Here is a 27,500-nt window from a genome sequence, read left to right on the forward strand (position 1 = left end):
GCAAGAAGCAGCTGCCCCCCCCACACGTATTTTCACATGATCTAATCTGGCCCCCATTCAAAACAGTTTGGACAGCCCTGGGTCATTCAATAGAAGAGTACTGGGACAGACAGTGGAGCATAAAGCAGTTGCTTCTCTCCTCTCTCTCTCACAAATGGGGAAATGGATGCCAATAATGGATGCCAATAAGCCCACAAATCAATACATGCACTTACTAGCTGGACCCCATCAACAACAACATTGATACTAATGGACCACTCCAGCTTAACGGATTGACACACACACACACACACACACACACACACACACACACACACACACACACACACGGTAACTGTAGCCTTCACTCAGGACCAGTTGAATTATTGAGGGAGCGTAAACAGGAAGAGTGGGGGGTTGCCCCACATTTAGTGCTCTTTTATGGTTACATGCCTTACACACGCGCGCACACACACACACACACACACACACACACACACACACACACACACACACACACACACAGATAAAGAGAGAGATGATCTCTTCCATTACTCACAGGCATCCATTGCGTTCTTATCAAGTCTTCCGGGACGATATATAAAACAGAAGTGAGGCAAACATAACCTTGCTTGCAAGATGGATAACCTCGCGAGATCAAGAGATTCTCTCGAGTAACGTATGTGGAACTATACCGTCCATCTGGCAGCGTCAGGTTAAGGCAAACAGGCCTTGTTGGCAAAGGCTTGAGTAGATGTTGGTGGTGATCTGGCTCTGGGATTTCTGCCATAGATGATCCCCACCCCCCCCCACATAACTAACGGAGATAGAGACTCACATCCTCTTGCTCTGCATTTACCTCCCCAAATTCAAAACCATTATTTGTAGTGTGCCACTACTGCAGCCAATATAGTAGTCTCAGACAGGAGAACCACTGAAAATGTAAAAAGAAAAAGAAAAATATGTGACCAACACTATTTGAGAATGTAAAATGTATGTATTTAGATCGACTGGTTGACTGTTTGTTGCATTTACTAATTTAATGACACATCAATTGTATATTTATTGACAGTTTGATTGCTGCTGTTTGAAATTGTTAACGTTGTTTTGGCAAGAAGTACTTTATGCATCTTAAATGGAACTCAAATGACTTGCTTCCAAATGCTAAGGAGATGTTTGAAGGCTCAGGAAATCAATGTAACTTCAGTTTATAAGTGATACTATAGGAATGATGATTTTCCAACTTACATTTCAAAGAAGATCTATGTGAGCCTAAAGGAGAGTAAGCTTCATATTATTACAGGTAAGTCTCTGGTTTCATCCTCTGCTACATCCCTGTTTCTAACAACTTACATTTTTGTTTTTGCATTTCAATCAAAGCTGAAGCTGCCTACACAATGAGGTTTGAATAATACCTGAGTCAAGTTTGCAGCTCACTTTGTCATAAGGCAATCTGAGTCTGTGATTATGCGTCTCCTGTAATGCTCACAGATCCTTGAGTATATGATTATCCTAGAGCAGGGCTCGGCAACCGTTACTATCAAAAGAGCCATTTTTGACCAAAAATTAAATAAAAAATATGTCTGGAGCCGCAAAACATATTTGAGCCATAAATAATGAGTACCAAAGCCTATTCGTCTAAATTACTAATATGTCTAAATGAGCATATCTTTGATGGTCTTGGTGGAGAGAGAGGGGCATATCTTGAATTTTCAGAACGATCCCAGTTTTATACTAATGCTCTGATATTTTAATTAACTCTTCTTTCTTTCATGTATTCACCATCCGTGAAAGGCTTTCCATTCCTTACAGTACTATCTCCTCGAACTGCCACAAAACTAGCCTTACACACATCTTAGTTGACTGAAATGTTTATATATATATATATATATATATATATATTTTACATTTACATGTATTTATTTACATTTATGCCCCCCCTCTCTCTCTCACACACACACACACACACACACACACACACACACACACACACACACACACACACACACACACACACACACACACACACTTGAGAGAGAGCATTTGAATTAAGGAGAGAATGAAACAAAGGAATCTGATTGGATGTTGACAGAATTCCAATTAAGGAGAGTGAAACAAAGGAATCTGATTGGCTGTTGACAGAATTCCAATTAAGGAGAGAGTGAAACGGCCAGCCCGGCCGGCGATACCACGCCACCCCCCACCTCACCTCACCTCACACACTCTGCAGACTCTCTGACTGGGGATGGGGATATTATTTATGAGACGGGATGAGAGGGAAGAGCACCTCCTACTGGTCCTCCAACAACACTTCCAGCAGCAGATGGTCTCCCATCCAAGGACTGACCACAGCCAAACCTGCTTAGCTTCCCCAGCAAGCCAACGATGTAACACAGGAGCTACGGTGCCGGCTAGTGTTAGTATACTAGCATAGCATGGACGACCGGAAGTGTGTGTGTGTGTGTGTGTGTGTGTGTGTGTGTGTGTCTTGGGGGCTACAGCGTTGCGTGCATAGAGCCTATTCAGGTCCTGTGTGCTGCTTCGTGAGCAGTGAATCCTTGAAAAGCAAGCCAGTAATCCACCCTCACATTTTCCACCTGAAACACAGATGACTCACCTGGGCCCTCCTCCGCATCACGCTTCTCCTCTCGCCCTCCTTTCTCCTCGTCTGCAAAATAAAAGGAATCAAACAGCACTGTACTGACATGGCCACGGAACCGCCCCTGCAGGTAGACAGACTGAAAACAAGCGCAGGTCATAGGTCAATCCACAGCTAGAGAGATCACAAGACAACACTGTGCAGTTTGTGCCTGCAAGCGTTTGCTCTCCCTCTCTACTGCTTATACGTGGACAGATGCTTCTTCATATAGCAGTGACTCAGCACAGAGTCTGTCTTATTCAATATGGAGACATGATGGGACTTCTTTTGTAGCTCTGGTTTCTACGTCAACATACGTACGTATCTCAAAATAACAAATGGGCCTTATTAACTATCTCAAAGCAATAATGTAAGGAGTAAGGAGACTCACTCACTCATGTTTAGTGAAGGGGTGGGGCTAGGGAAAAGAGGCCATACCTGTGTAGCTAGGAATAGGTAGGTCGTAGAGTCAGGATTTGCGGGATGGGTAGGGGGAGTGGCCATAAAGATTATATATTACTATAGATGGGTCACCGCAGGCTCCGCCAATTCTAACAACTGGTAGCAGCAAGTCTCCCAAATGGTCACGTGGTCACTTCTCCCCTGAAGTGTTGTGAGAGGACTGTGCCTGGTGACGTGGGGTTATAGTGCTGACCTCGCAAGCTAACTTGAAATGGAGATTGTGAGTTCCCAAACTCCACATAAACCACACATATAAACACAAAGCTGCCCGTTGTTAGCTTAGTACAGTTGAAACTAAGATATTCCATTAAAAAAAATCTAGCCACAGATTTAGCTACTACATTAACGAACTTCAGCTTTAGCTTTAGCTAATCGCTCCCTGCTAACATGAGTTCCTGTTGCCAAATCTCGTGAGAGTTTGTTGCTGAGATAGAGACAGGTCTTGAACTAGTTTAATTTACTCCTGATCTGTCTGTCTGGAAAATGCAATTTTAGTGTCAGAATATGAAGATATGTGGCTTCGGAGAATGGGCCGAATATTTACTTTAATGAATATTGGGGGCAAAATAATCTGTCATAATCTGAGATCACGTTGACTTTTCCCATTGACTCCAATAGACTCAGACCTGCCGAAAACCTCCTAAGTGGGCGTGTCCGTGGAAAGCCATGGGCAAAACGCCAGTGCCAAAATGACAGGAACTGAGTTGAAGTTGGACCGTCTTGCTTGAAATCCCATCGTCTTTGGAGTGGCTAGGCTAGGGGGATGTGGGTGTTGGATGGGCAATGAAGGGGGCGGGGCTAGGGAAAGGGGGCCATAGCTAGGGATAGGTAGGTCATAGAGCGTCGGGATTGGTGGGTGGTGGGAGCGGAGTGGGCGTGGTGCCATAAGGCTGAATGGCCACAGCACTGGGCTTAAAGGTAGGTAGGTAGATACTTTATTGATCCCGAAGGAACAGTATTTGTGCTTGTTCCTCATTAACATGCCACACATGTATGCAGCAAGGTGCTCCAAAATCTAATCATCTACTGAGTAGATGATTAGATTTTGGAGCACCTTGTAGATTCTACTCTATAGGGGGAACCTGTGGTGTCAAGTACTGTATGACGTTTTGGTCATGTATTGTTCATGTGTCTACACATGTAGCGTGGTGGCAGCAGGACATAGAATGAAAAAGGCTGGCTTAAGCTAAAGTATGGCACCAAACCTGTTTTTCAGTAGAATAGGTGATGCATGCAATTGTTTGGACCCATCAAAGTGAATGTTGTTCCCATTTCCCCTCCAAAATTGAGAAACAATTACGTCGCTTTGTGGCTCCAAGAACTCAGTGGTAATGTCTGTACAGTATACTGAAATCATGTCTGTACAGTATACTGAAATCATGCTTTTTTATGCTGGTTCAGTACATAGATTGCTTATGTCTGTCTCTTATTCCCTTGACATTTCCATTGCAACCAGGCTGCCTCCAGAAAGCACACTGAATGCAACTGAAAACACACAAAATCTGTTCAAGCATCTTTTGTTGCAGTGGCAGATGGAGGCGTTTCAGGTTGAGAGTTCTTCATCTATTGGTGTTTAGTTACAATGGAAAGTCAGATTCAGACTCGAGGCAGAATGGCTGTATTCTGTTCATTTTCACATAGTGGTGGCAGCCCACACACAGAGGACAATATGTCCCTTAGTGGTGGCAGCCCACACACAGAGGACAATATGTCCCTTAGTGGTGGCAGCCCACACACAGAGGACAATATGTCCCTTAGTGGTGGCAGCCCACACACAGAGGACAATATGTCCCTTAGTGGTGGCAGCCCACACACAGAGGACAAGATGTCCCTTAGTGGTGGCAGCCCACACACAGAGGACAACATGTCCCTTAGTGGTGGCAGCCCACACACAGAGGACAACATGTCCCTTAGTGGTGGCAGCCCACACACACACAGAGGACAACATGTCCCTTAGTGGTGGCAGCCCACACACAGAGGACAACATGTCCCTTAGTGGTGGCAGCCCACACACAGAGGACAACATGTCCCTTAGTGGTGGCAGCCCACACACAGAGGACATGTCCCTTAGTGGTGGCAGCCCACACACAGAGGACAACATGTCCCTTAGTGGTGGCAGCCCACACACAGAGGACATGTCCCTTAGTGGTGGCAGCCCACACACAGAGGACAACATGTCCCTTAGTGGTGGCAGCCCACACACAGAGGACAACATGTCCCTTAGTGGTGGCAGCCCACACACAGAGGACATGTCCCTTAGTGGTGGCAGCCCACACACAGAGGACAATATGTCCCTTAGTGGTGGCAGCCCACACACAGAGGACATGTCCCTTAGTGGTGGCAGCTCACACACAGAGGACATGTCCCTTAGTGGTGGCAGCCCACACACAGAGGACCTGTCCCTTAGTGGTGGCAGCCCACACACAGAGGACAACATGTCCCTTAGTGGTGGCAGCCCACACACAGAGGACAACATGTCCCTTAGTGGTGGCAGCCCACACACAGAGGACATGTCCCTTAGTGGTGGCAGCCCACACACAGAGGACAACATGTCCCTTAGTGGTGGCAGCCCACACACAGAGGACAACATGTCCCTTAGTGGTGGCAGCCCACACACAGAGGACATGTCCCTTAGTGGTGGCAGCCCACACACAGAGGACAATATGTCCCTTAGTGGTGGCAGCCCACACACACACAGAGGACAACATGTCCCTTAGTGGTGGCAGCCCACACACAGAGGACATGTCCCTTAGTGGTGGCAGCCCACACACAGAGGACAACATGTCCCTTAGTGGTGGCAGCCCACACACAGAGGACATGTCCCTTAGTGGTGGCAGCCCACACACAGAGGACATGTCCCTTAGTGGTGGAAGCCTACACACACACACACACACACACACACACAGAGGACATGTCCCTTAGTGGTGGCAGCCCACACACAGAGGACATGTCCCTTAGTGGTGGCAGCCCACACACACACAGATGACATGTCCCTTAGTGGTGGCAGCCCACACACACACAGAGGACATGTCCCTTAGTGGTGGCAGGCAGCCCACACACAGAGGACATGTCCCTTAGCGGTGGCAGCCCACACACACACAGAGGACATGTCCCTTAGTGGTGGCAGCCCACACACAGAGGACAACATGTCCCTTAGTAGTGGCAGCCCACACACAGAGGACATGTCCCTTAGTGGTGGCAGCCCACACACACACAGAGGACAACATGTCCCTTAGTGGTGGCAGCCCACACACAGAGGACACGTCCCTTAGTGGTGGCAGCCCACACACAGAGGACAACATGTCCCTTAGTGGTGGCAGCCCACACACAGAGGACATGTCCCTTAGTGGTGGCAGCCCACACACACACAGAGGACAACATGTCCCTTAGTGGTGGCAGCCCACACACACACAGAGGACATGTCCCTTAGTGGTGGCAGCCCACACACAGAGGACATGTCCCTTAGCGGTGGCAGCCCACACACACAGAGGACATGTCCCTTAGTGGTGGCAGCCCACACACAGAGGACAACATGTCCCTTAGTGGTGGCAGCCCACACACAGAGGACATGTCCCTTAGTGGTGGCAGCCCACACACAGAGGACAACATGTCCCTTAGTGGTGGCAGCCCACACACAGAGGACATGTCCCTTAGTGGTGGCAGCCCACACACACACAGAGGAGAATGCCGGCTTCCACTGTGATTAGAGTTAAAGTGCAATCAGGTGAAACAGGGTCTCATAGGGGAACAAGGACAGCCTGGGGCACATCCCCGTCCTCAATCCTCTCCTGTTACTCACTGCAAGATACAATTACAGCCAAACCACTTTCCCTTTAGCTGAAACTCAGCTGTCTTTACGAGCCAATGAGAAAGTGCAAAAATGTCTGCTTGCATCATCATCAAAGGGAGACGGCAGCAGATCAAGACAAAAAGTGGATCAAAGGTGAATGCATATATTCAGCTCAAAGCCAACCGGAGATTGATTCTGTCTCCCAGCAGAAAAGGCAAGTGCACCACAAATCGATACAGCATTTATTTATTTCAGAAACTTCAATACTGTGATCACTGCAAATGTCTTTCTCATATACTTTGACACTATACAAAGGAAATTAATGCGGGATGTAAACAGTATTTTGTATACCCCCCAGCCCCCCAAGCCCCCCCCCCCCGGCCCAAAAAAACAAACAAAATTGTTGCCCTCTTTAAAACATGTGCAATGTCTCTCCGATCGGAGCGTTTCACGTTTGCCTCGACTTGGAGCTTAGTGAAATCTCTCCCGCTCTCCTCGACGACCCGACAAAACCAGCTGACTGACTGGAGCATCCCTACATCTCCTGTCGGGTCGTTCACTCTGTTAGGAACAATATCGGCATGGAGCAACAAGGTTCAATTAGACACAATTGCAGGGGAATGGATTTATACTTCTTATCCAAAACCTGCAAACCCAATCAGTTATACAAAACATTGTGCAAACATTCTAAAAGAACAAGAACAAAAACATTCACATTTCCCATATCTGTCCTTCTGAAAAGCACAACACAACAAAAAGAAGGTGAAGGAGAAGAAACACATTCACAGGTTGTTTTTGGCCATACTTCAATTAGAAATACAAAAACTATAGCACTTTCCATCTACAATGAAATACCAACCATTATCTATCATTCATCTTTCATCATAGTTCTGGACCTTTGATAGGAAACCAGTGTATACAGTATACTGTAGAGGACCGCAGGAATGAGTAATTTTCAGAAAACGCTTCAAAAGAGCATCTTCGAAACGCTTCGATTTCTGAGCCTACAAAAATATATCATCCCTGCGGTACTCTATAGCATAACATTTTCAGTATTGGGACAGTGAGCTAAACTTTCTTTTTCTGCAATTGGCTCATCTAAAGTGTAATGTGGATTTCACATCAAGTGATGAAAATGAGGCAAGAGAGCAGAGTGTTGCTTATGAGTATCATTGGCCTACTTTGTTAAAACAAGTAGCTGACTTCACCAAGCCAATACCTCTGCTATTGACTGTCTATAGATGCAGTTACAGACCGACTACAGGAGACAACTCTGCTATTGACTGTCTATAGATGCAGTTACAGACCGACTACAGGAGATTCTTAAAACAGAACCAAGTGAGTCAAGAGTCACACTCTGCAAGCATGGCAGAGCAGAATGAGGAGGTCAGTTAGAGTAAACATGGCAGAGCAGAATGAGGTGGTCAGTTAGAGTAAACATGGCAGAGCAGAATGAGGTGGTCAGTTAGAGTAAACATGGCAGAGCAGAATGAGGTGGTCAGTTAGAGTAAACATGGCAGAGCAGAATGAGGTGGTCAGTTAGAGTAAACATGAGAGAGCAGAATGAGGAGGTCAGTTAGAGTAAACATGGCAGAGCAGAATGAGGTGGTCAGTTAGAGTAAACATGAGAGAGCAGAATGAGGTGGTCAGTTAGAGTAAACATGGCAGAGCAGAATGAGGTGGTCAGTTAGAGTAAACATGGCAGAGCAGAATGAGGTGGTCAGTTAGAGTAAACATGGCAGAGCAGAATGAGGTGGTCAGTTAAGAGTAAACATGGCAGAGCAGAATGAGGTGGTCAGTTAGAGTAAACATGAGAGAGCAGAATGAGGAGGTCAGTTAGAGTAAACATGGCAGAGCAGAATGAGGAGGTCAGTTAGAGTAAACATGGCAGAGCAGCATGAGGAGGTCAGTTAGAGTAAACATGGCAGAGCAGAATGAGGAGGTCAGTTAGAGTAAACATGGCAGAGCAGAATGAGGAGGTCAGTTAGAGTAAACATGAGAGAGCAGAATGAGGTGGTCAGTTAGAGTAAACATGAGAGAGCAGAATGAGGAGGTCAGTTAGAGTAAACATGGCAGAGCAGAATGAGGTGGTCAGTTAGAGTAAACATGAGAGAGCAGAATGAGGAGGTCAGTTAGAGTAAACATCACATTTCTTTTTCTTCTTTGGACCGGGTGCCCCGCTGTGCTTTCCTTTCCCTGCTGTGCTGCGCCACAAGGCTCAGTGTAAAAGTTGTTTTTAAGCCAGGAAGCTTGGTGTAAAAGTCGTTTTTAGTCGCCGTCAATTTCGAGAAGTGGATTTAAAAATAAATTAAAAAAACTGCAAATGTTTCGCAAATCAAAGGCTTCTTACAGCCCTTTGATTTTAGGAGATAGGGTATACTGTATAGTGTATAGGCTTATTGTCATGAACTGCAGTTCCAAATTTACATGCTGAACCTGGTGAATTAAGGCTGACACTCCCGCTGCCGCAGTGACACACAGCTGGGCTGAGAAATAGCTGTGTGGGAACTTATTTTCCCAATAAACTTTTATAGGGGCCAGCTGGTCTGGAAAATACTCTATTATGTACCTGAAGGCAAAGCTGTGTGTACACGTGTACGTACACACACACACACACACACACACACACACACACACACACACACACACACACGTACGTCCCTGTATCTGGAGGGAAGGCAGATGGCTCTTCATAACACAGAAGCACAGCTGCAGCTTCCACGGACAAACATTTTGTGAGTCTGCAGCTGTGGGAGTCCAGTGTGAATTTGATTAAAAACCCTATCGCTCTGTGTGTGTGTGTGTGTGTGTGTATTACCAGGTGTTTCTTCAGTTTAAAGAAGGACCAGTTCCTGTCATGTGTGTCCCAGGTGCTGTTTGAAAGGTGCATCCCTGCTCTGTCCTGCAATAAGTGGCTGTGATAAGTGACGGTAGGCACGATGGGATAGACTGATGCATGTTCACACAAAGACAACACACGCATCAAACCAAATGTCAAAGTCATTGGAGTTGGACAAGGAAGTTTGAAGAGGAATCACATTTTTCTCAACGAATAAGACACCTGACCCCGAGGTTTGGAAAGCCTGGAATGCTGTGATTCATGCACATACAGTACAACAACACGTCCTCCCTATGGTCTGCTCCTTATCTAAAAACAAACGCACCCCGAAAGATTGTCTTACAACGCTGGCGTCTGGCCTTCTTCCTTTTCTCTCCTGGAGTCCTTAGTCTGGCCTCCTGGTCGCTGTCGGACTGATTGTTAAAGAGGCATTGGAAAAAATACAAGAGTGGCAGCACATTAAAGAAGAAGCATGACATTTCCACTTGTCACCACTAGAGGGCACTGACAGCAACACAACAGCAGGCTTTGGGGCACCACGAAACACAAGATAATAATACAGATTTGAAAACCATATAGTCAGGCTTGAGCCAGAATGAAGAAAGAAAGCCATTTAAATAATGTAGCAAGTGACCCTTTTTAGATAAACTAAACACGGATGTCAGCTGTACTGCACGAATAGCACAACTTATTTATAAGAATTATAATACAAGGGAATAAATTAATCTGGAAAAAATAATGTCTCTGTCATTTCTTATCAGTTGGCTCTCGGCATTCCTTGAGATAGTGGGATGATTCAGAGAGCAGAGTCCCCTCTTTGCTCCTGTCCTGCCAACGCCTTCAGATGAGAGGACAGTGGCTCCTGTGCAGTGGAGGACGCATGTGTTCAGTTTAAGCGCGGTTGAAAAACGTCTCTTTTCCCCCGTGTCGAAACCACTGAGTAGGCTCTCCCTTGATGAGACTGAGACTTTATGAGACGAGGCTGCGACGGGAGTCGTTACTTTGTCCTATTGCTTTTTAAGACACATACAATTTGGATGAACCAAAGCACTCTGGACTTCAGTCTTTGTTGTGTGGCTCCATTGCCGATGGCTTGTTTTAAAAATATACTCCTCTGTCAGGTGTTGCGTTTGTGCTGCTTGGGACAGATGGGAACCGGTAATCCGGATCTGGGTTGATGGGGGAGGAGAATGATGAACGGACACAATCTTCCTTGTGTCTTCCTGGAGAAACAGCCACAGCAATCCCTTTCTAGGTCAGAAAGCGGTTTGGTGCTTAGAGGAGAGCGAATACAGGAAGGCTCTCATCTTCTTCGCCACGTGTCATTAGCATGTATGGGAAATGTAAATCCCTCCTGCGTCCTGTGTTTTGTGTGTGTTGGAAATAAACAATTGAGTGGCGTGTTGTGACAACATCTAGTTGTCGTGTACCGGTCTGGCCTTTTGTGCTTTCAGAAACCGCTTCTTGAAGTCATTTGGATTCCGCCACTATGGCAGGTTGGATTTGGCACGATGGAATAAATCCCAAGTCTCCGTTAAGAGAGGCGGGGTTAAGAGAGGCGGGGCGGAATTTGCGGGGGGAAAGAGGCAACTTCAAAAGGCCAGAAATCTAGGTCGTCCTAAAAAGAGAAGTGCATCCGCTGAGAGGAAATGGGAGGGGGGGGATCTTTGTGCTCATCTCTGGAACAAAGATTGTACGTCTCCAGAGAGAGGAGGGAAATTTGGTCATAAATTTGTGTTTTGTGCGTGAGTGCGTGTTGGAGTGTGCCAGTCAGTTCATGTCCATGGTGTTGAAGACCCACTCGGTGAACTTCTTGAGCTTGGCAGCAGAGGTCTGCGACTCCTCCTGCAGTCTCTGGTTGTCCTCCCACAGTCTCTTGATCTGCGCCTGCAGCCGCACCTTCTCTTCTCGCTCCTGCGGAAGACAGAAAAATGCTCATTGACTACCTACTTTCACTGATGAAAATTTGATGTCATCTAAATAAGAGCAAAGTTGTGATGACAAAAATCCATTCTATCTATTGACATTTTGTCAACAAATCAAAACTAGATCGAAAGGTAAAGCATCAGCTTGCTTCAGGCACTGATCTCACACTGAGACAAGGTGTAAAGGTTAAAAAGCCTTTATTCTCTAGGGCATCATAAAGTGAAAAAGATCACCGCCTAAATCAAAACTACATGTGGCACCTGGACAGAAAAGGGGAGGCAGAAAATAAATCTTTAGCAAAGTGCGGAGTGCAGATGGCGTTTACCCGAGACAAAACATTTTGATACAGCAAAAGGAAAATGGCCTGGAGCTCTCTGTGTGTATATGGACAGTATATGACTGTGAATGTGTCTTTCTGTATGTATATTGTAGAGCATGTGTCTGTGAATTTGTGTGTCTGTGTGTACGTATACAGTATATGTCTGTGAAAGTGTGTTTCTGTGTGTACTGTATATATACAGTATAAGTCTGTGAAGGTGTGTTTCTGTGTGTATATATACAGTATAAGTCTGTGAAGGTGTGTTTCTGTGTGTATATATACAGTATAAGTCTGTGAAGGTGTGTATATGTACAGTGTATGTCTGTGAATGTGTGTTTCTGTGTGAATCCATGTATGTCTGCAGTGAAGTGAAATATCTTGGTCACGTGATCACAGACCAACTGACAGATGACAAGGACATTTATCGTCAGTGTCGTATGTTGTATGTGCGAGCAAATGTATTGTCAGCCTTCAGAGGCTGCAAGTCGCATATAATGACGCTCTGAGAATACTGCTAAGATGGACTAGTGCGAGTGAGATGTTTGTGAGTGCTGGAGTGAACACACTGCAAGCTGTCTTGAGAAATGTAATGTACAGGTTTATCTGTCGGTTAAATGATTCTGAACATCAAATTGTTGTGGTGCTGGTGAACATTGCGTACAGTGCCACACGCTGCACGTCTCAGCTTTGGGAGCACTGGTATAGGTGTCTTTTAAAATGAGTCACTAGACTATTTTTTATGTGTTTTCTTTTATGTGATGTGTTTTCTTTTAATCTTTTTTGTATTGTGTGTATTTGATTGTATTTTTGTATGGACCTTGAGTCTGGAATAAAGCATATCTATCTATCTATCTATCTATCTATCTATCTATCTATCTATCTATCTATCTATGTAATGTACAGTATATGTATGTGAATGTGTGTTTCTGTGTGTATATACAGTATACAGTATACGTCTGTGAAGGCATGTATATGTACAGTATATGTCTGTGAATGTGTGTTTCTGTGTGAATACATGTATGTAATGTACAGTATATGTCTGTGAAGGTGTGTTTCTGTGTGTATATGTACACTACAGTATATGTCTGTGAAGGTGCGTTTCTGTGTGTATGTGTACAGTGTGTGACTGTGAGTGTGTTTCTGTGTGTATGTACAGTATATATCTGTGAATGTGTGTTTCTGTGTGTGTGTATATGTACAGTATATGTCTGTGAAGGTGTGTTTCTGTGTGTATGTTTGTGTGTTGTGTGCATCTCCCACCTTCTTCAGATCCTCCTGGAGCATCTTGACCATAGCTTCCAGCTTGGTGACCTTCCTCTCCAGCCCTATGTGACCCTCACTGGGCACAGGACACAGATGAAGGCCGTTAGCAGACGGTGTCAGGGAGTGTGTTAGGAGAGGTTCATTCTATTACGACTTTACAATCAATGTGTGACCCCCCGAGTGTATGCGTGTGCACGCCTGTGGGTGTGTGCGTGTGTGTGTGTGTGTGTGTGTGTGTGTGTGTGTGTGTGAGAGTGTGTGTGTGTGTGTGTGCGTGCGTGCGCGCATGCATGCGTGCGTGTATTACCTAGATGAGGGTCTGGATGGCAGAGAAGGCTGCAGCTCTATGTGGGGTTGCTGGGGACTGGAGCTTCGGTGGTTTGAATCCCCAAATACAAAGCCTCTCTGGACTGGACAGAGACAGACAAAGACAGAGGTGACAACAATGTAAAAGTCAAATGGACAAAGTGACAGCACACTGAACTGGAGGTTTCTTTGTGTGTATGTTAGGGCTTAAGGGCTCAGGTTAAAGCTGGGGCTTTAGTTTTGATGACATTACAAGCTTAGTGAAATGACCCCACATGTGTACACTGATATAAATGTGTGTGATCGTGCAAGATCAAAGAGAAGTCAAAGGTGACAAAGCATTTAGAAGGCAAGGACTGTAGTAGTGTATACAGTATGTGTGTGTGTGTTTCTCTCACTCTCAAAGGTGTTGGCCACATCCACGAGGTGTGTCCAGTCCAAGGGGCTGTCCCTTTCTGCAGGTGGGAGGGGCATAAGCTCCTGAGGGAGGGGTCCGCGTTGACGCTCCATCAGCTCTACCAATGACGTATCAGACGCAGAAAGATCACCTAGAAACAGACAGAATGGCGATTTAGAGAGTTCCATAAAGCGGAAATACACCAATATATACTATTTATATGAGCCCACGCTATCAACATATTGAATATACACATTTCCAATGAAATACTAGATTTCTATACTCACACACTCCTTCAGCTTTTAGTTCAAAAGACACTGATTTCCTATTGTATCTACGAACATATGTTCAGGCAAAAGGGGGCAGCAGATACGCAGCCATGGCTTCAAGCAGCAGCAGATCAGTCACAGACATACACACATACAACGCACACACACAACACACACACATACACACACAAGCAGACACCTCCAGTTGGATTCTCTCAGTAAGGCAGTCACTGAGTTGTCTTTATGGAACCCACCGCAGATTTGGGTAGACCACGCCCTGCGCCCGCCTACGCAGCAGTCAAGCTGAAATGCAATATCGGTTCCTATCGAGGGAGGAGTTCTGGCTTGTAAAGGTGAAGCCAATGTGGAAGTGTGAAAAACTACAGTTCCTCAAATGGCAACTTGAGGCTGACTGCAAAAGGGAGTCATTCCCCATTCACCCCTATGCTAAAATGCCCGACTTTACAGCACAAATAAACATGTTTACAGCCTGGTCCCAAAAACGGTTTTCATCTCTATAGCTGTACAGGGAGTGAATTTGTATATAACTCAGCCCTTGTCAAATAGATGATAAAGACTGTTTTGGGCATGACTGACAGGTCGCCTGTCCAGTGATCGTGCAGCTTGCCGATCACGGAAACGGTGGTGCTGCAGGTCTGTGGAAAAGCGCTGGTCTCGCATGGAGAACCAGGATAGAGAACCAAGATGGAGAACCAAGATGGCAGCGGCCAAAATGCCAAAGTACAGGCTTCAAAACGGGAGTCCACAAACCAATAGGTGACGTCTCACTCACTACACTCACTTTAAGGAAATGGTTTCTTTTACATTTTCAAGTGAGTGAAAGTAAGGTGTAGGAATAGAGTTCTACAATACAATACCTACGCCCCTCTCTCTCTCCCACACCCCCGCTCACCATGCAGCTTAACTCCCATCTTGTAGGAAGGTCGTCGGAGGGGCACGCCGCGGGTGGTGGGGGAGCGGGGCACAGTGGAGCAGCTGAACAGGCTGTCAGGCTCGGTCACAGAGTCGCTGAGGGGGGGCAGCCGCTGGCCGCGGTAGATGCTCTCGTCTGACAGGGTGCGATGCAGAGAGCGCCGACGGCTGGGAGGCTGGCCTGGCACACAGGACTGGGGGGAGGGGGAGAGGATGCGAGGAATGGGAGAAGAGAGTTGATGAAGGATATTTAAGATATTTGATGTGTAGCTGTGTTTTTTCCTGCTCTGTTAATTAGCCAAAGTGTTCGCCAGTGTATTTTGTTGACAAATAACATTATTTTGGGCTCAAAGTCATAAAAATGGTCTCGCGCTAAAAATGGGCCCTGACGTCAGACATTGTTGTCATAGACAAATACAATATTATAATACTACAGTAAATAACCACAGTAATTAACACGTAGGTGTTAGCCTACATTTGCTAAGTAAGTGTTCACCAGGCTCAAAACGCTGCGATAGTCACTTTTAACCAGTTCCAGTTACTCTCTTTCATATCTTTTCCATATATGTCACCAGCTTTGATATCAATAACAATAACAATATTGTGGCTTCTACATGAACATTTTACGGAGATAGAGGCAGCCATACTGTTTCCGGTCTACGCCTGAAAGGGAGACAGATCGTATATTGAAGGCAGGAGCGAGGCTCTTTATCCTTTTTGGACAACAGTGCTCCAGCCATGATGTTGCAGTGGAAGAAGGTATAAGTATTCTGTTACATCACTACATGGCCATCTTGGTAGGAAAATAGCAGGTGATTGTAATCAATTAACAGGTGATTACAATCAAGTGACACAACCAGCCAATGAGATGTGTGTATTGTAGCGCCATATTGGTAGGAAAATGCTTGTGACGTCATGGGAATACTATGAATAGATGATCTTTGGCGTAAATGATCACGTGCTTTGTTACAGCACGTGCACGTTAACGTTTTCAGAGAACATCAATGTTGTACAGGTAGGAAAAAGTGACTGGAGGGGGCTTTGCTGGCAGCCAGCATTCTCCCTCGGGGAGGAGGCGGCTTTCCCCACAGAGGCAGCCAACTGTCAGCTCTCTGCTCTGGGGCTCAGCACAGTGAAGCAGCCAGCGAGCACGCAGTGCACAGTGCTGGATTTAAATGACAGTGTGTTTGTAACAGACTGTTATTGAAACGTGACCGGTAGGTTTCAGATTTGTCCGGTAAAATACGTTATTCTGCGGACAGCTGCTGTCTTGCGCTGCTCCGAGGCACAGATCAGTTGGCTCACAAGGCATGCATCACCACTCACCTTCAGTCTCATTCAACTCCAGTCACTCATCCCAGACACGCCCACTTTCCAATGGTCAAATCAAACTGCTCCCCACACTATGTCCCGCCTCTCTACCCCTGTTTCAGTCGGAATACGTCACGATAAGGAATCACATACCCTGGGAATCCCATTTCAGCTCAAGGACCAAAGATTAAATTTAGACTCACTCAGGCTAAGGAAAACCAAGAGACACCCATAGTACTGTAGAAACCTGCCTTGGAAGAAGAGGTGGGTGAGAGTGAGTATCAAGTGGGATCTCCTATCAAAGAGGTTACATGTTAGGAGGAGGGGTGTCAGTGATGCCCCGACTGAGACTTGATGCAACTATCCCAATGACGGCAACGTCACTTTTTCTCATCAGTAAGACTCACTGAACCAAGAGATGTAGAAGCCTGGGTAGCAGCATGTCCATGTCCTTCATTTTTAGGGTGACATTTCCCTCTTACTGTCTCTAAAAAGAGGCTGTTTCAGTATAACAGGGATATGCAGGAATCCTGAAGTTAAATTCAATACCTTTTAAGACCTTTGTAAGACCTTTTCAATATATTTTAATACTCCACTTTCATCACATCAGGGGTGTAAATCACAAGTTTAATCATGATATGATATATTATATACTGTAGATTATTTGGACGACGATACAATATTTGCTGATATCACAAAGTCTGCCGTGATACGATTTTGATTTAATTCAGGGGTCTGCAATCGATAGACGATATAGGCCCATTTAACACAATCAGCTGCAAAATACCTCATCAAATGTGATCAAGACATGTTAATACTTTTTAAGGGCCTTAATTTTCCCTAAATTGATTTATCAACTTGTAATACTTTTGAAGATCCCGTCGATACCCTGGTACAAAGATTCACATGCACGCTAGCAGCAGTACCTTGTCCTTGTGTCTTCGTGGTGGCGGCGGGCTGTCGGGGGCGCTGTGCCTCTTCGGGTCCTCCTCTATGGTGGACTTGGCATGGGCCTGGGGTGAGTGCATGTCCCGTAGAGAGGGCCTGGCCGCCGGGGTTGGAACACCCTCCACTCCACTCTCTCCTGGAGACTTCCTAACAAACACAGACGCACGCACGCACACACATGCACACAGACACACCCAGCTGGGAGTTAGCTAACCAAAGCCCTGTGATATGTAATATTCTCTTCTGCCACAAGAAGGTAATCAAGTAGTATGCTTATTATATCCTCTAAAAAGACAACACAGAGGTAGATATTGCTGCAGTTACAGAAGCCAAGAAGACTATTGGACTTTCATCAACATTCTTTCCTAGTCGTCTTCCCCTCCTCCAGAATTACTTGCGCGTGTCTCCAAAGTCCACAGAGTTGATGGTGGAGCCGGGCTTCCTCCAGCCAATCAGGTACTTGGACTGAGCTCCCTGGCGTGGGTAGAAACTCTTGGGCCCGGGGGACACCGAGGACTGGGAGGAGGGGGAGGTGGCCGAGGAGGACGATGACTCCTCTCTGGGGGAGCTGTGGCCAGAGTGCCTGGAGCTGGGGCACAGAGGGGATGGAGAGAGGAGAGGGGTTCATCCTGGTGTTAATGATGAGACCTGAATCCATTTTAATGCAAAAGATGTTCCTCCACTGACATAATGCAAGGGAAAGCGATAGAAAAATGGGGAATGACCGAGGGGGGAATTTAGGCTTGGACAGATGAAGTCAATACAGAAGTACCAAAAACTTCGATAAAAAGGACTGTTTTGGGCGTGATTGACAAGTCGCCTCGCCGATCATGGATCAATAGCAGGTGGTGCTGTGGCTGTGTGAAACCCCTGGTCTCACGCGAGCTGCACAAGAACCAAGATGAAAGCAGTCAAACTGGATGCTTCAAAACAGGAGTCCACTAGAGCTCCAACGATTAATCGAGTAATCGATTAGTCGATCGACAGAAAATTAATCGTTTTGAGTACAATTTTAAGAGAAAAGGTCTAAATGATCTGATTCCAGCTTCTTAAATGTTAATATTTTCTCGTTCTTTACTCCTGTATGACAGTAAATTGATATTATCTTTCAGTTTTGGACAAAACAAGACATTTGAGGGCGTCATCTTGGGCTTTGGGAAACACGGTTCGTCATTTGCTACCATTTTCTGACATTTTATAGACCAAACAACTAATCGATTGAGAAAATAATCGACAGATTAATCGATTATGAAAATAACCGTTAGTTGCAGCCCTAGAGTCCACAAACCAATGGGTGACGTCAGACTCACTCCGTCCATCTCTTTTTATAGTCGATGGGAATGACTCGCTTTTGGAGCCAGCCTCAAGTGGCCATTCAAGGAACTCCAGTTTTTGGCGCTTCGGCGTTAGCTTCATTTTTCCAAGATGGAGGTGGCCGCTTGGTGTGGACCCAAAAGACAATCCAACCCATAGTTTAGAAAACACAGAATCAGACTGCAAGGCATTGTCCTAAAATTCACATTTACTATGATGTGTATAAAAGTGGGTCAAATTTGGACACTGTTTTTTTGATGCAGTGGTCAGTTTAGTAGTCAGTGTTAGTCAGTTTCAAATAACTAGCCCATTATTGTGGACTTACAAATAAACATTTCCTGGCAGACTTTTTGATGAAATGTGCTGGCTGGAGGAAAAGAGGATTTCCAGGAGGGGGGGAAGGAAATTGCGGTCTAGATGAACTTCTGTCTCTGACAGAATACAAATGTAGTTTTAATGTCTGCCAGACTAGATCTCCAGGTCTTGGACTGTAGGGATGAGGTGACTGGTGAGACTCGCTGAAACAGGGGGGAGGACTAGCGCTCCAGACACCCGCTCTGCTATGAAGAGTTGGACACGTGTTCCACATTTCCTGAAAAGACCAGGAAGACAGAATGTGGAAAGATAAGGGGGAGTAAAGATGAGTTCTCCTGTGGATGGAGTCCAGGAAAGCCTTGTTGACAGTGCGGCAGCCTGTCAGATGTTTCTCTTGGCCAAAGGAATTCTGGGTTGAATCACGGGATTTGGAAAAACATGTCGGAGTAATGCCACGCAAAAACTGGATTCATGCATGACGAAGTGGATGAGGTCAGATTTGAAGAAGAGATTTGTTGAAGCTTTTTTTACATTAAAATAACACCACAAAGGATAGTCAGTCTGTGTCTGTCTGTGACCCTGTGTGTACATGCTAGGGCTGTCAAAATTGCCCCAAAATCATATTCGAATATTCCCTCTAAGCAAATCATATTCATTCGAATATATTCGAATACTAAAAAAATATATATATATACAAAAAAAGAAGAAGAAAAAAGTGTGCGTGTGTGGCAAAGCAAACCAATACAACCAGAGAGCTTATATAACTACTTGGTAAATTTATTTGAACATTAAAAAAAATCATCATAAACATTGCCCCCCCCCCATATTTATTCAGTCAGTACTTACAGTAGTAGCCTACTACTAATAATAATACATTTTAATATTAATTTTCATATTCAAATATTCTTTTAATATTTAATAATTTAGCCGCATGAGCAGCCAAGGCCCATTCAAAAACACTCGCTCACACATAATACCATAGTGTTATATTTCCATGCATAATACATATACACATAATAGTATGATATCAGCACAAATGCATACACTCAAGGCCATCCAGACAGACCTGGAGTGTGATCCGGCATCACTCAGACTGTAGGTGCTGCTGTCCCTAACCAGCAGGTGAGTGGGGGGGCTCCGTCCTGGCACCATGCCATCCAAGCTCCTTTCCCCTGGAGGTCCCGGGGACTCTGCAGCGGCAGGCGACCTCTCCAGCATCCTGCGGCCCCCCTCGCTGGGGCTGTGCCAGGGGGACGCTGGCCGCTCCCTGCCCTCCCGTCCTGCGCCTGGAGCCAGGAGGGAGCTAGAGCTGCCATGGTGGGAATGGGGGTGGGCGTGGTGGGAAGCTCCGTAAGAGCTGGTGTCGATGCCGCTGTCGGCCGACGCCCCCTGCAGGTAGCCCCCTCCTCCCAGGCCATTGGGCTCCGCTTCGCCCTGGTCCCCACTGGAGCCGCCGCCGCCGCCGCCACCGGCCCCTAGCTCGTACCACTTGTCGCTGTCGCTGTGGCCCCCGCTGGACGCTGTGCTGGACAGAGTGTTACTGCTGGAGTGACCCGAGTAAGGACCGTCAGACTGCCACCACACACAAAGAGAGGAGAGAGGAGAGGAGTTAGTCCTGACTGCCACCGCACACAGAGACAGGAGGAGAGAGGAGAGAGAGAGGAGTTAGACCTGAGGGAGAAACCCTCACATCATGCTAAACTACATACATGAAACTTCTACCAAATTCATCACACAACAGTACATTCATCAAGGACCTTGATTGCCCAAAACTGTGTGCATTCCTTTAACTTGTGGTCACTAGACCAGGGCCTGAACACTGTATAGTGCAACAAAAAAACAATCACATTTGCCCAATTAGATGGCCAGAGGCTTTATGAAAAACTAATAAAATCAATTAAAATACAAATGTATGCTCTCCGCTGCAAGAGCCTCCTACCTATCAGATCTTATTAACACTAATAAAAATAATCCTAAATTTTTATTTGACACGGTCGCAAATCTTACTCGCAAACCATCCCCCAATACAAACTCTCCATTTACAGCTAATGATTTCCTTGACTTCTTTAACCGTAAAATTATCTGTATTAGAGATGAAATTAGCAACTCTCTATTACTCACAAAGGGTGCTAACCCCTTTCCTAGCCCTGTCCTTAGAACCTTAGACGAGAGTACTATACTCTCGAATTTTGAGACTATCTCCCTAAATGCACTTTCAAAAATTGTACTTTCATCTAAATCCACAACCTGTTTATTCGACCCTCTCCCTGCAAAGTTGATTAAGGAACTCCTTCCAATACTAGGCCCCCCCTTACTTAACATTATCAATAGCTCCCTCTCCTCTGGCACTGTCCCTGCCTCCTTCAAATCTGCTGTGATCAAACCTCTACTTAAAAAGCCAAACCTTGATTCTGAGGTTCTTAACAACTTCAGGCCAATCTCAAATCTCCCCTTCCTCTCTAAAGTTCTTGAAAAAGTAGTCTCAACACAATTAACTGACTACCTCTCGCATAATAAACTTCTCGATCCCTTTCAATCTGGTTTTAGATCACTCCATAGTACTGAAACTGCTCTTACAAAAGTAACCAATGACCTTCTCCTCGCGTCCGACTCTAATTTCTCCTCTCTTCTCATTTTATTAGACTTAAGCGCAGCCTTCGATACAATCGATCATAAGATCCTCCTAGACCGCTTATCTAACTACGTAGGTATCCGGGGCACTGCCCTATCCTGGCTAAAGTCATATTTGTCTGATAGGACACATTGTGTCTCATATAAAAATATCATGTCCACTTTCTCCTCAGTGAAGTTTGGTGTACCGCAGGGATCAGTCCTGGGTCCCTTACTCTTTGGAGTTTACTTACTGCCTCTTGGCGAAATTTTCCGTAGATATGGCATTGACTTTCACTGTTATGCCGATGATACCCAAATTTATATACCAATTAGACCAGACGATCGCTCTAAACTCGCTAATCTTGAATCCTGCTTAATCGCTGTTACAGACTGGATGTCAAATAATTTCTTACGACTAAACGCCAACAAAACTGAACTACTAGTTGTTGGCCCAAAAACCCAACTTCCATTTCTCACTGATCTTAGTCTGAACATTGAGAACTGCGTAATTACTCCAAACTCAAAGGTGAAAAACCTAGGTGTTACCTTTGATCCTACTCTGTCATTCGATGCTCACATTAAGGATATCACTAAAATAGCTTTCTTTCATCTCCGCAATATTTCAAAGATCCGTCCCTTGCTAAATGCAACGGATGCCGAAACCTTAATACACGCCTTTGTTTCATCTAGACTCGACTACTGTAACGTCTTATTCTCTGGCCTTCCACTTTGTAGCACAAATAAATTACAACTCGTGCAAAACGCCGCTGCTAGAATTCTAACTAGAACTAAGAAGTTTGATCATATAACTCCGGTCTTAATCTCCCTCCACTGGCTCCCAATTCAGGCCAGATCAGACTTTAAGGTGCTTCTGTTAACCTATAAATCCCTGCATGGGCTCGCACCTCCGTACTTATCTGAGCTAATCATTCCTTATGTTCCCACGCGTACTCTCCGCTCACAGGACGGTAATTATCTTACCGTCCCTAAAATTAAGAAAAAATCAGCAGGTAGCAGAGCATTCTCTTACCGTGCTCCACATCTCTGGAACCAGCTTCCTCTGTCAGTTAGGGAAGCTGGCTCCATTGAAATCTTCAAAACTAGACTCAAAACCCATTTATTCTCCCAATCATTTGGCTGTGCTTGATAGTTGTGCTTGATGATGTCATTCTTTAGAAATATTTATTAGCTCTTGAGTACATACAATCCTGAATTGCTGAGCGGGCTGTCTCAAGCCAGCAATATCATTATAAACTTAGACTTGACCTAATTTAATAATATGGCATCAGCCGATCCAGTAGCTCAGATATAAAATCAAATAGCTGGTGAATAAACTTAGTCCTGAACTGCTGAGCGGGCTGTCTCAAGCCAGCAGTATCAGTATAAACATAGACTTGACCTAATTTAATAATATGGCATCAGCCGATCCAGTAGCTCAGATATAAAATCAAATAGCTGGTGAATAAACTTAGTCCTGAACTGCTGAGCGGGCTATCTCAAGCCAGCAGTATCAGTATAAACTTAGACTTGACCTAATTTAATAATATGGCATCAGCCGATCCAGTAGCTCAGATATAAAATCAAATAGCTGGTGAATAAACTTAGTCCTGAACTGCTGAGCGGGCTGTCTCAAGCCAGCAGTATCAGTATAAACATAGACTTGACCTAATTTAATAATATGGCATCAGCCGATCCAGTAGCTCAGATATAAAATCAAATAGCTGGTGAATAAACTTAGTCCTGAACTGCTGAGCGGGCTATCACAAGCCAGCAGTATCAGTCTAAACTTAGACCTAGACTACCTAGACCTGAATTAGCAGTATAGTATTAGTCATCCTAAAAAATCCTAATAAATTTTGTTTTGACCTAATTTTATTGTTGTCTATAGAGTTAGTTCCACCTCTGCGCAGATTCCCCCGCTCTCTTCTCTCTCTCCCCCTCAGGTGTCCTTCATTGGCCTGACGTACACCCCCGCCGCTGCAGCCCTAGGTCCGGCCGTCATCGCCCTAGCCACCTGTCGTCACCCTAGGCCATCTACCCGCTACTCCATCTACTGTCTGACACCCCGGGCTCTTCACCACCACCGACCCCTATCCTCATCATCCTGGTCACCTGCCTGCCTAAGGGAAGGGGGGGACCCCCCCCCCCCCCCCAGCCTCAACAACGCGGACTCTTGGATTCCTCAGATCATCCTCATGGAACTCCCAATCTTGTTACCCTTTTGTCACCTAGCTAATTAACTAGTATTCTCTAAACCTACGAACACTTAAAGACTGCATTTTCTATTTCTTTTTGGACTCTACTTTTTAGATTTTCAACTCCCTTCCCTGATCTTAGGATAATTTAAAAATTACATTTCTATATCCTTTCTGTTGGACTCTTTTTACATTTTCAATTTTCTGTTCTCTTGTACATTTTATTTCCATATTAAACCATTCACAGAGTTTCATTATCGGAAACTCTGTGCATGGTTTAGCCCGGCATCTCTCGGCCTGTCTCGGAGGGGAGTCCCCAGATGGGGGTCCGCTGCTGTGGCCTGGTGGGTGGGCCCGTCCCCCGCGTGGCCTGCTCTCACGCTCTCGGTCACTATGCTGGTGGCTGGGGGCTGGGGGGGCGGGTCGCGTGGGGGCTGGGTCCGCCTGGGCCGCAGCAATTGGCCCCTAGCACAACGACCTCACAAGGTTCCTCCTCAGCCAAGTCACTGGGGCAATCCATGCGGCGATCCATATGGTGGAAAGGTTTTCTTGCGTTCACTGGGGGTGAGGGGGTGCCGCTGTGTCCCGGCCTGGCCTTCCCTCCCACGCCATATGTGGGCGGGGGCCGGGTCGGGGGGCATCGGTGCTCTTCATCACTGGTCGAGGGCTGCCGGTTGGTTTAGAACAGCTTAGGTAGGCGATAGATTAGCTACAGCCTAAGGCTGACCTGTTAGTGTTCAGGCTAAAATCAGACTAGAGCAGGGTAGGATAGGCCAGATTAGGCTGTAGATTAGCTAGATACTATGTCCCAGTTAGCTCTGGTTAATGCTTAGAGTAGTCAGTTGTCTGATCTTCTCCCCCCCCCCTCTCTTTCCCCCTTTCCCCGCTTCTTCCCTTCTTCCCCCTTCTTGTTCTCCTCTCTTTCCATGCTCTTTCCTCCCCCACATCCCACCGCCCCCCCCTCCCTTCTCCTGCTCTCTCCTCATTCTCCCCCCCCTCTGCTCCTTCTCCTCTTCTCCCCTATTTTCCTGAATCCCTGCCACTTCCTGCTCTCCCTTCTCTCACATTCCCCCTGCTCTCCTTCCCCTGCACCTCTACTCTCTGTCCTCCCCCCTCTCTCACATTCCCCCTGCTCTCCTTCCCCTGCACCCTCCCACCTCTCCTTCTCTGTTCTCTCCTCCTCCACATTTCCCATTTTCTCCCCACCCTCGCCCTAATCCGGGCCCGTATCCTACTCCCTCCCTCCACCCTAGACCCTACCTCTACTCTACCTCCCCTGTACCCTCCCATCTCTCTTTCTCTGTTCTCTCCTCCTCTCTGTCCTCTCCCCTCTCTCACATTCCCACTGCTCTCCTTCCCCTGCGCCCTCCCACCTCTCCTTCTCTGTTCTCTCCTCCTCTCTGCCCTCTCCTCCCTCTCACATTCCCCCTGCTCTCCCTCCCCTGCACCCTCTCCTTCTCTGTTCTCTCCTCCTCCACATTTCCCATTTCTCCCCACCCTCGCCCTAATCCGGGCCCGTATCCTACTCCCTCCCCTCCCCCAACCCTAGACCCTACCCCTACCCTGGCTCTCCCTCCCCTGCACCCTCATCTCTCCTCCCCTGTTCTCTCCTCCTCCACATTTCCTATTTCCCCCCCACCTCCCCCCTCTCCTCCCTCCCTCCCTCCACCCTAGACCCTACCTCTACTCTACCTCCCCTGTACCCTTCCACCTCTCCTTCTCTGTTTCTCTCCTCCTCTCTGTCCTCTCCCCTCTCTCACATTCCCACTGCTCTCCTTCCCCTGCGCCCTCCCACCTCTCCACATTTCCTATTTTCTCCCCACCTCCCCCCTCTCCTCCCTCTCCCTCCCTCCTCCACTCTCCTGCTTTCTTCAAATGTTCAAATGTTATCTTTATTCTGTATATTCTTGTTACTGTGTGTTAGCTAGAATCAGCTAGACATACTTTCTGTGAAGCCCTCTGAGACATGCTTGTGAATTAGGGCTATATAAATAAACTTGACTTGACTTGACTTGAATTATGGGTACATATAAACAGATTGTTTACATGGAAGGCCTTGCCAACATTCCATGAATCACATAGGTCAGTTTTTTAAATTGGCAGGGCAGTTATGTCTCAACCAGAAATGAGCTCTCCAGCGCCCCCATGTTGTTTATAATAATGAAGTGTTTGAAAGGAATGTACTGCCTCCATTCCTCTGGCTGCTGATAGGCCACAAAGTGTCATGGTGTTACGTCAATCTGTACGGAATGCCTTTATGTGAGAAGCCATGGCCACTGTCACGCCACCCTGTGGTCAATTGGTGTGAAAAGTCAAACTTTCCACAAGTTTCATGCAAATCTGTTCATAACTTTATGTTATCCTAACAGACGGAATGGGCTGAAAATATAACCCCCATCCAACTCCATTTGGCGGAGGTAATAAATAAGTAACAGTGATGGCTGAAAGTGACGAAACACGGCCTACCCAAATGCACCTGCAGACTACGTACACCAGACATGTCCAAAGTTTTTAAGTGGCCCTTGGCTTGTCTCTCAAAGTATAGTAGATGTGGCCCTCCACACAGTATTGGTTAATCAAGCAAGTTCACTTTGTATTTTTTCTCTTCACCTAATGATGGCAGCACACCATCATCCAGTTTATAGACAAGCACCAAGTACGAACAACGCAGGCGGAACTAATGTTTTCAGCTGGTAAACAAAATCCTTGGAGTACAATTCTATTTATATGTGATTTTTTTTTTAATAACCCATACGAGAAGCAGGTGGCCCAATGGTATTTTTGCATTATCTAATCTGGCCCACATTCCAAAAAGTTGACCTTTGCCTGTGGAGACTGGTGTAACCCAGTGATAGAAATAGGCGGCTGTAAGGGGGGGTGTAAATGCTGACCTGGCTGCCCTTCTTGGGGGACAGGTGGATGACCTGCTCCTGCCTCTGGATGCGGGGAGCTCCAGAGTAGCCTGCACCAGACTTGGAGACTGGGGCTTCTGAAATAAACACAAATACAGATGGCTTTGGTTGGTGACAAACACACTCACACACGTGCATGCACGCACACAAGGTACAACCAGACTATATTACAATATTTAAAGACCCCTAAATCAGTTTGTCTTCTTGTTCCTTCAGTTGGATGTCTGAGCTTCACTGTGCAGAATGATGTCTGTGCAGAGTTTGACACTAGAAGACCGTTTCCACAATCATCTGCTGAAAGTGGAAAGCTTCTCTGAGCTCACTGAAAAGGCGAATTTCAACAAGCTTGATTCGTGACATCACGAATACTGGAGGCAATCCCTGTTCAGTATTCAGCAGTTAAAGCCCTTGTTTCTATGTTGTGATTGGCTAGTTCTCTTCTAAATAACCATGATTGGCTATTGGAAACATTGGTTATTAGGGTTATTAGAATTCTTTTTTTTCCCTGCTTCTTATTTTTGCTCCAAGTGAAGTGTTTTATAGTCACTCACGATCATGATTCAGTATGTCACGGGTTGGCTTGGTTCCAGCATAACAGTAAAACTCGTTATACAAAGATTTTTCAAAATGTCTGTATTTACCTGGTGAGTCTTTACCTGGTTAAATAAAGGTTTCATAAAGAAAAGAAAAGAAGAGGGAAAAAAACAAGAGAGAGAGAGAGAGAGAGAGAGAGAGAGAGAGAGAGAGAGAGAGAGAGAGAGAGAGAGAGAG

The 27,500-nt window shown here is 46.0% G+C and overlaps 1 protein-coding gene across 1 annotated transcript in view; it reads right to left on the reverse strand.

The window, feature by feature from the left end:
* Positions 1 to 11,478: 11,478 nt before the first annotated feature.
* sipa1l1 (signal-induced proliferation-associated 1 like 1) overlaps positions 11,479 to 27,500 on the reverse strand; it is a gene marked incomplete at both ends in the record, with an annotated part of 62,981 nt that continues 46,959 nt past the window's right edge. Inside the window, 9 exons of the mRNA XM_083643374.1 lie at positions 11,479 to 11,622; positions 13,214 to 13,292; positions 13,524 to 13,626; positions 13,921 to 14,070; positions 15,102 to 15,315; positions 17,359 to 17,527; positions 17,775 to 17,969; positions 20,076 to 20,581; positions 26,709 to 26,806. Of these exons, the coding sequence (XP_083499500.1) occupies positions 11,479 to 11,622; positions 13,214 to 13,292; positions 13,524 to 13,626; positions 13,921 to 14,070; positions 15,102 to 15,315; positions 17,359 to 17,527; positions 17,775 to 17,969; positions 20,076 to 20,581; positions 26,709 to 26,806 (1,658 nt within the window). The remainder of the gene's footprint in view (positions 11,623 to 13,213; positions 13,293 to 13,523; positions 13,627 to 13,920; positions 14,071 to 15,101; positions 15,316 to 17,358; positions 17,528 to 17,774; positions 17,970 to 20,075; positions 20,582 to 26,708; positions 26,807 to 27,500) is intronic.

The sequence above is a fragment of the Poromitra crassiceps genome, assembly GCF_964638095.1.
Source record: "Poromitra crassiceps genome assembly, chromosome: 9".
Lineage (NCBI taxonomy): Eukaryota > Metazoa > Chordata > Actinopteri > Beryciformes > Melamphaidae > Poromitra > Poromitra crassiceps.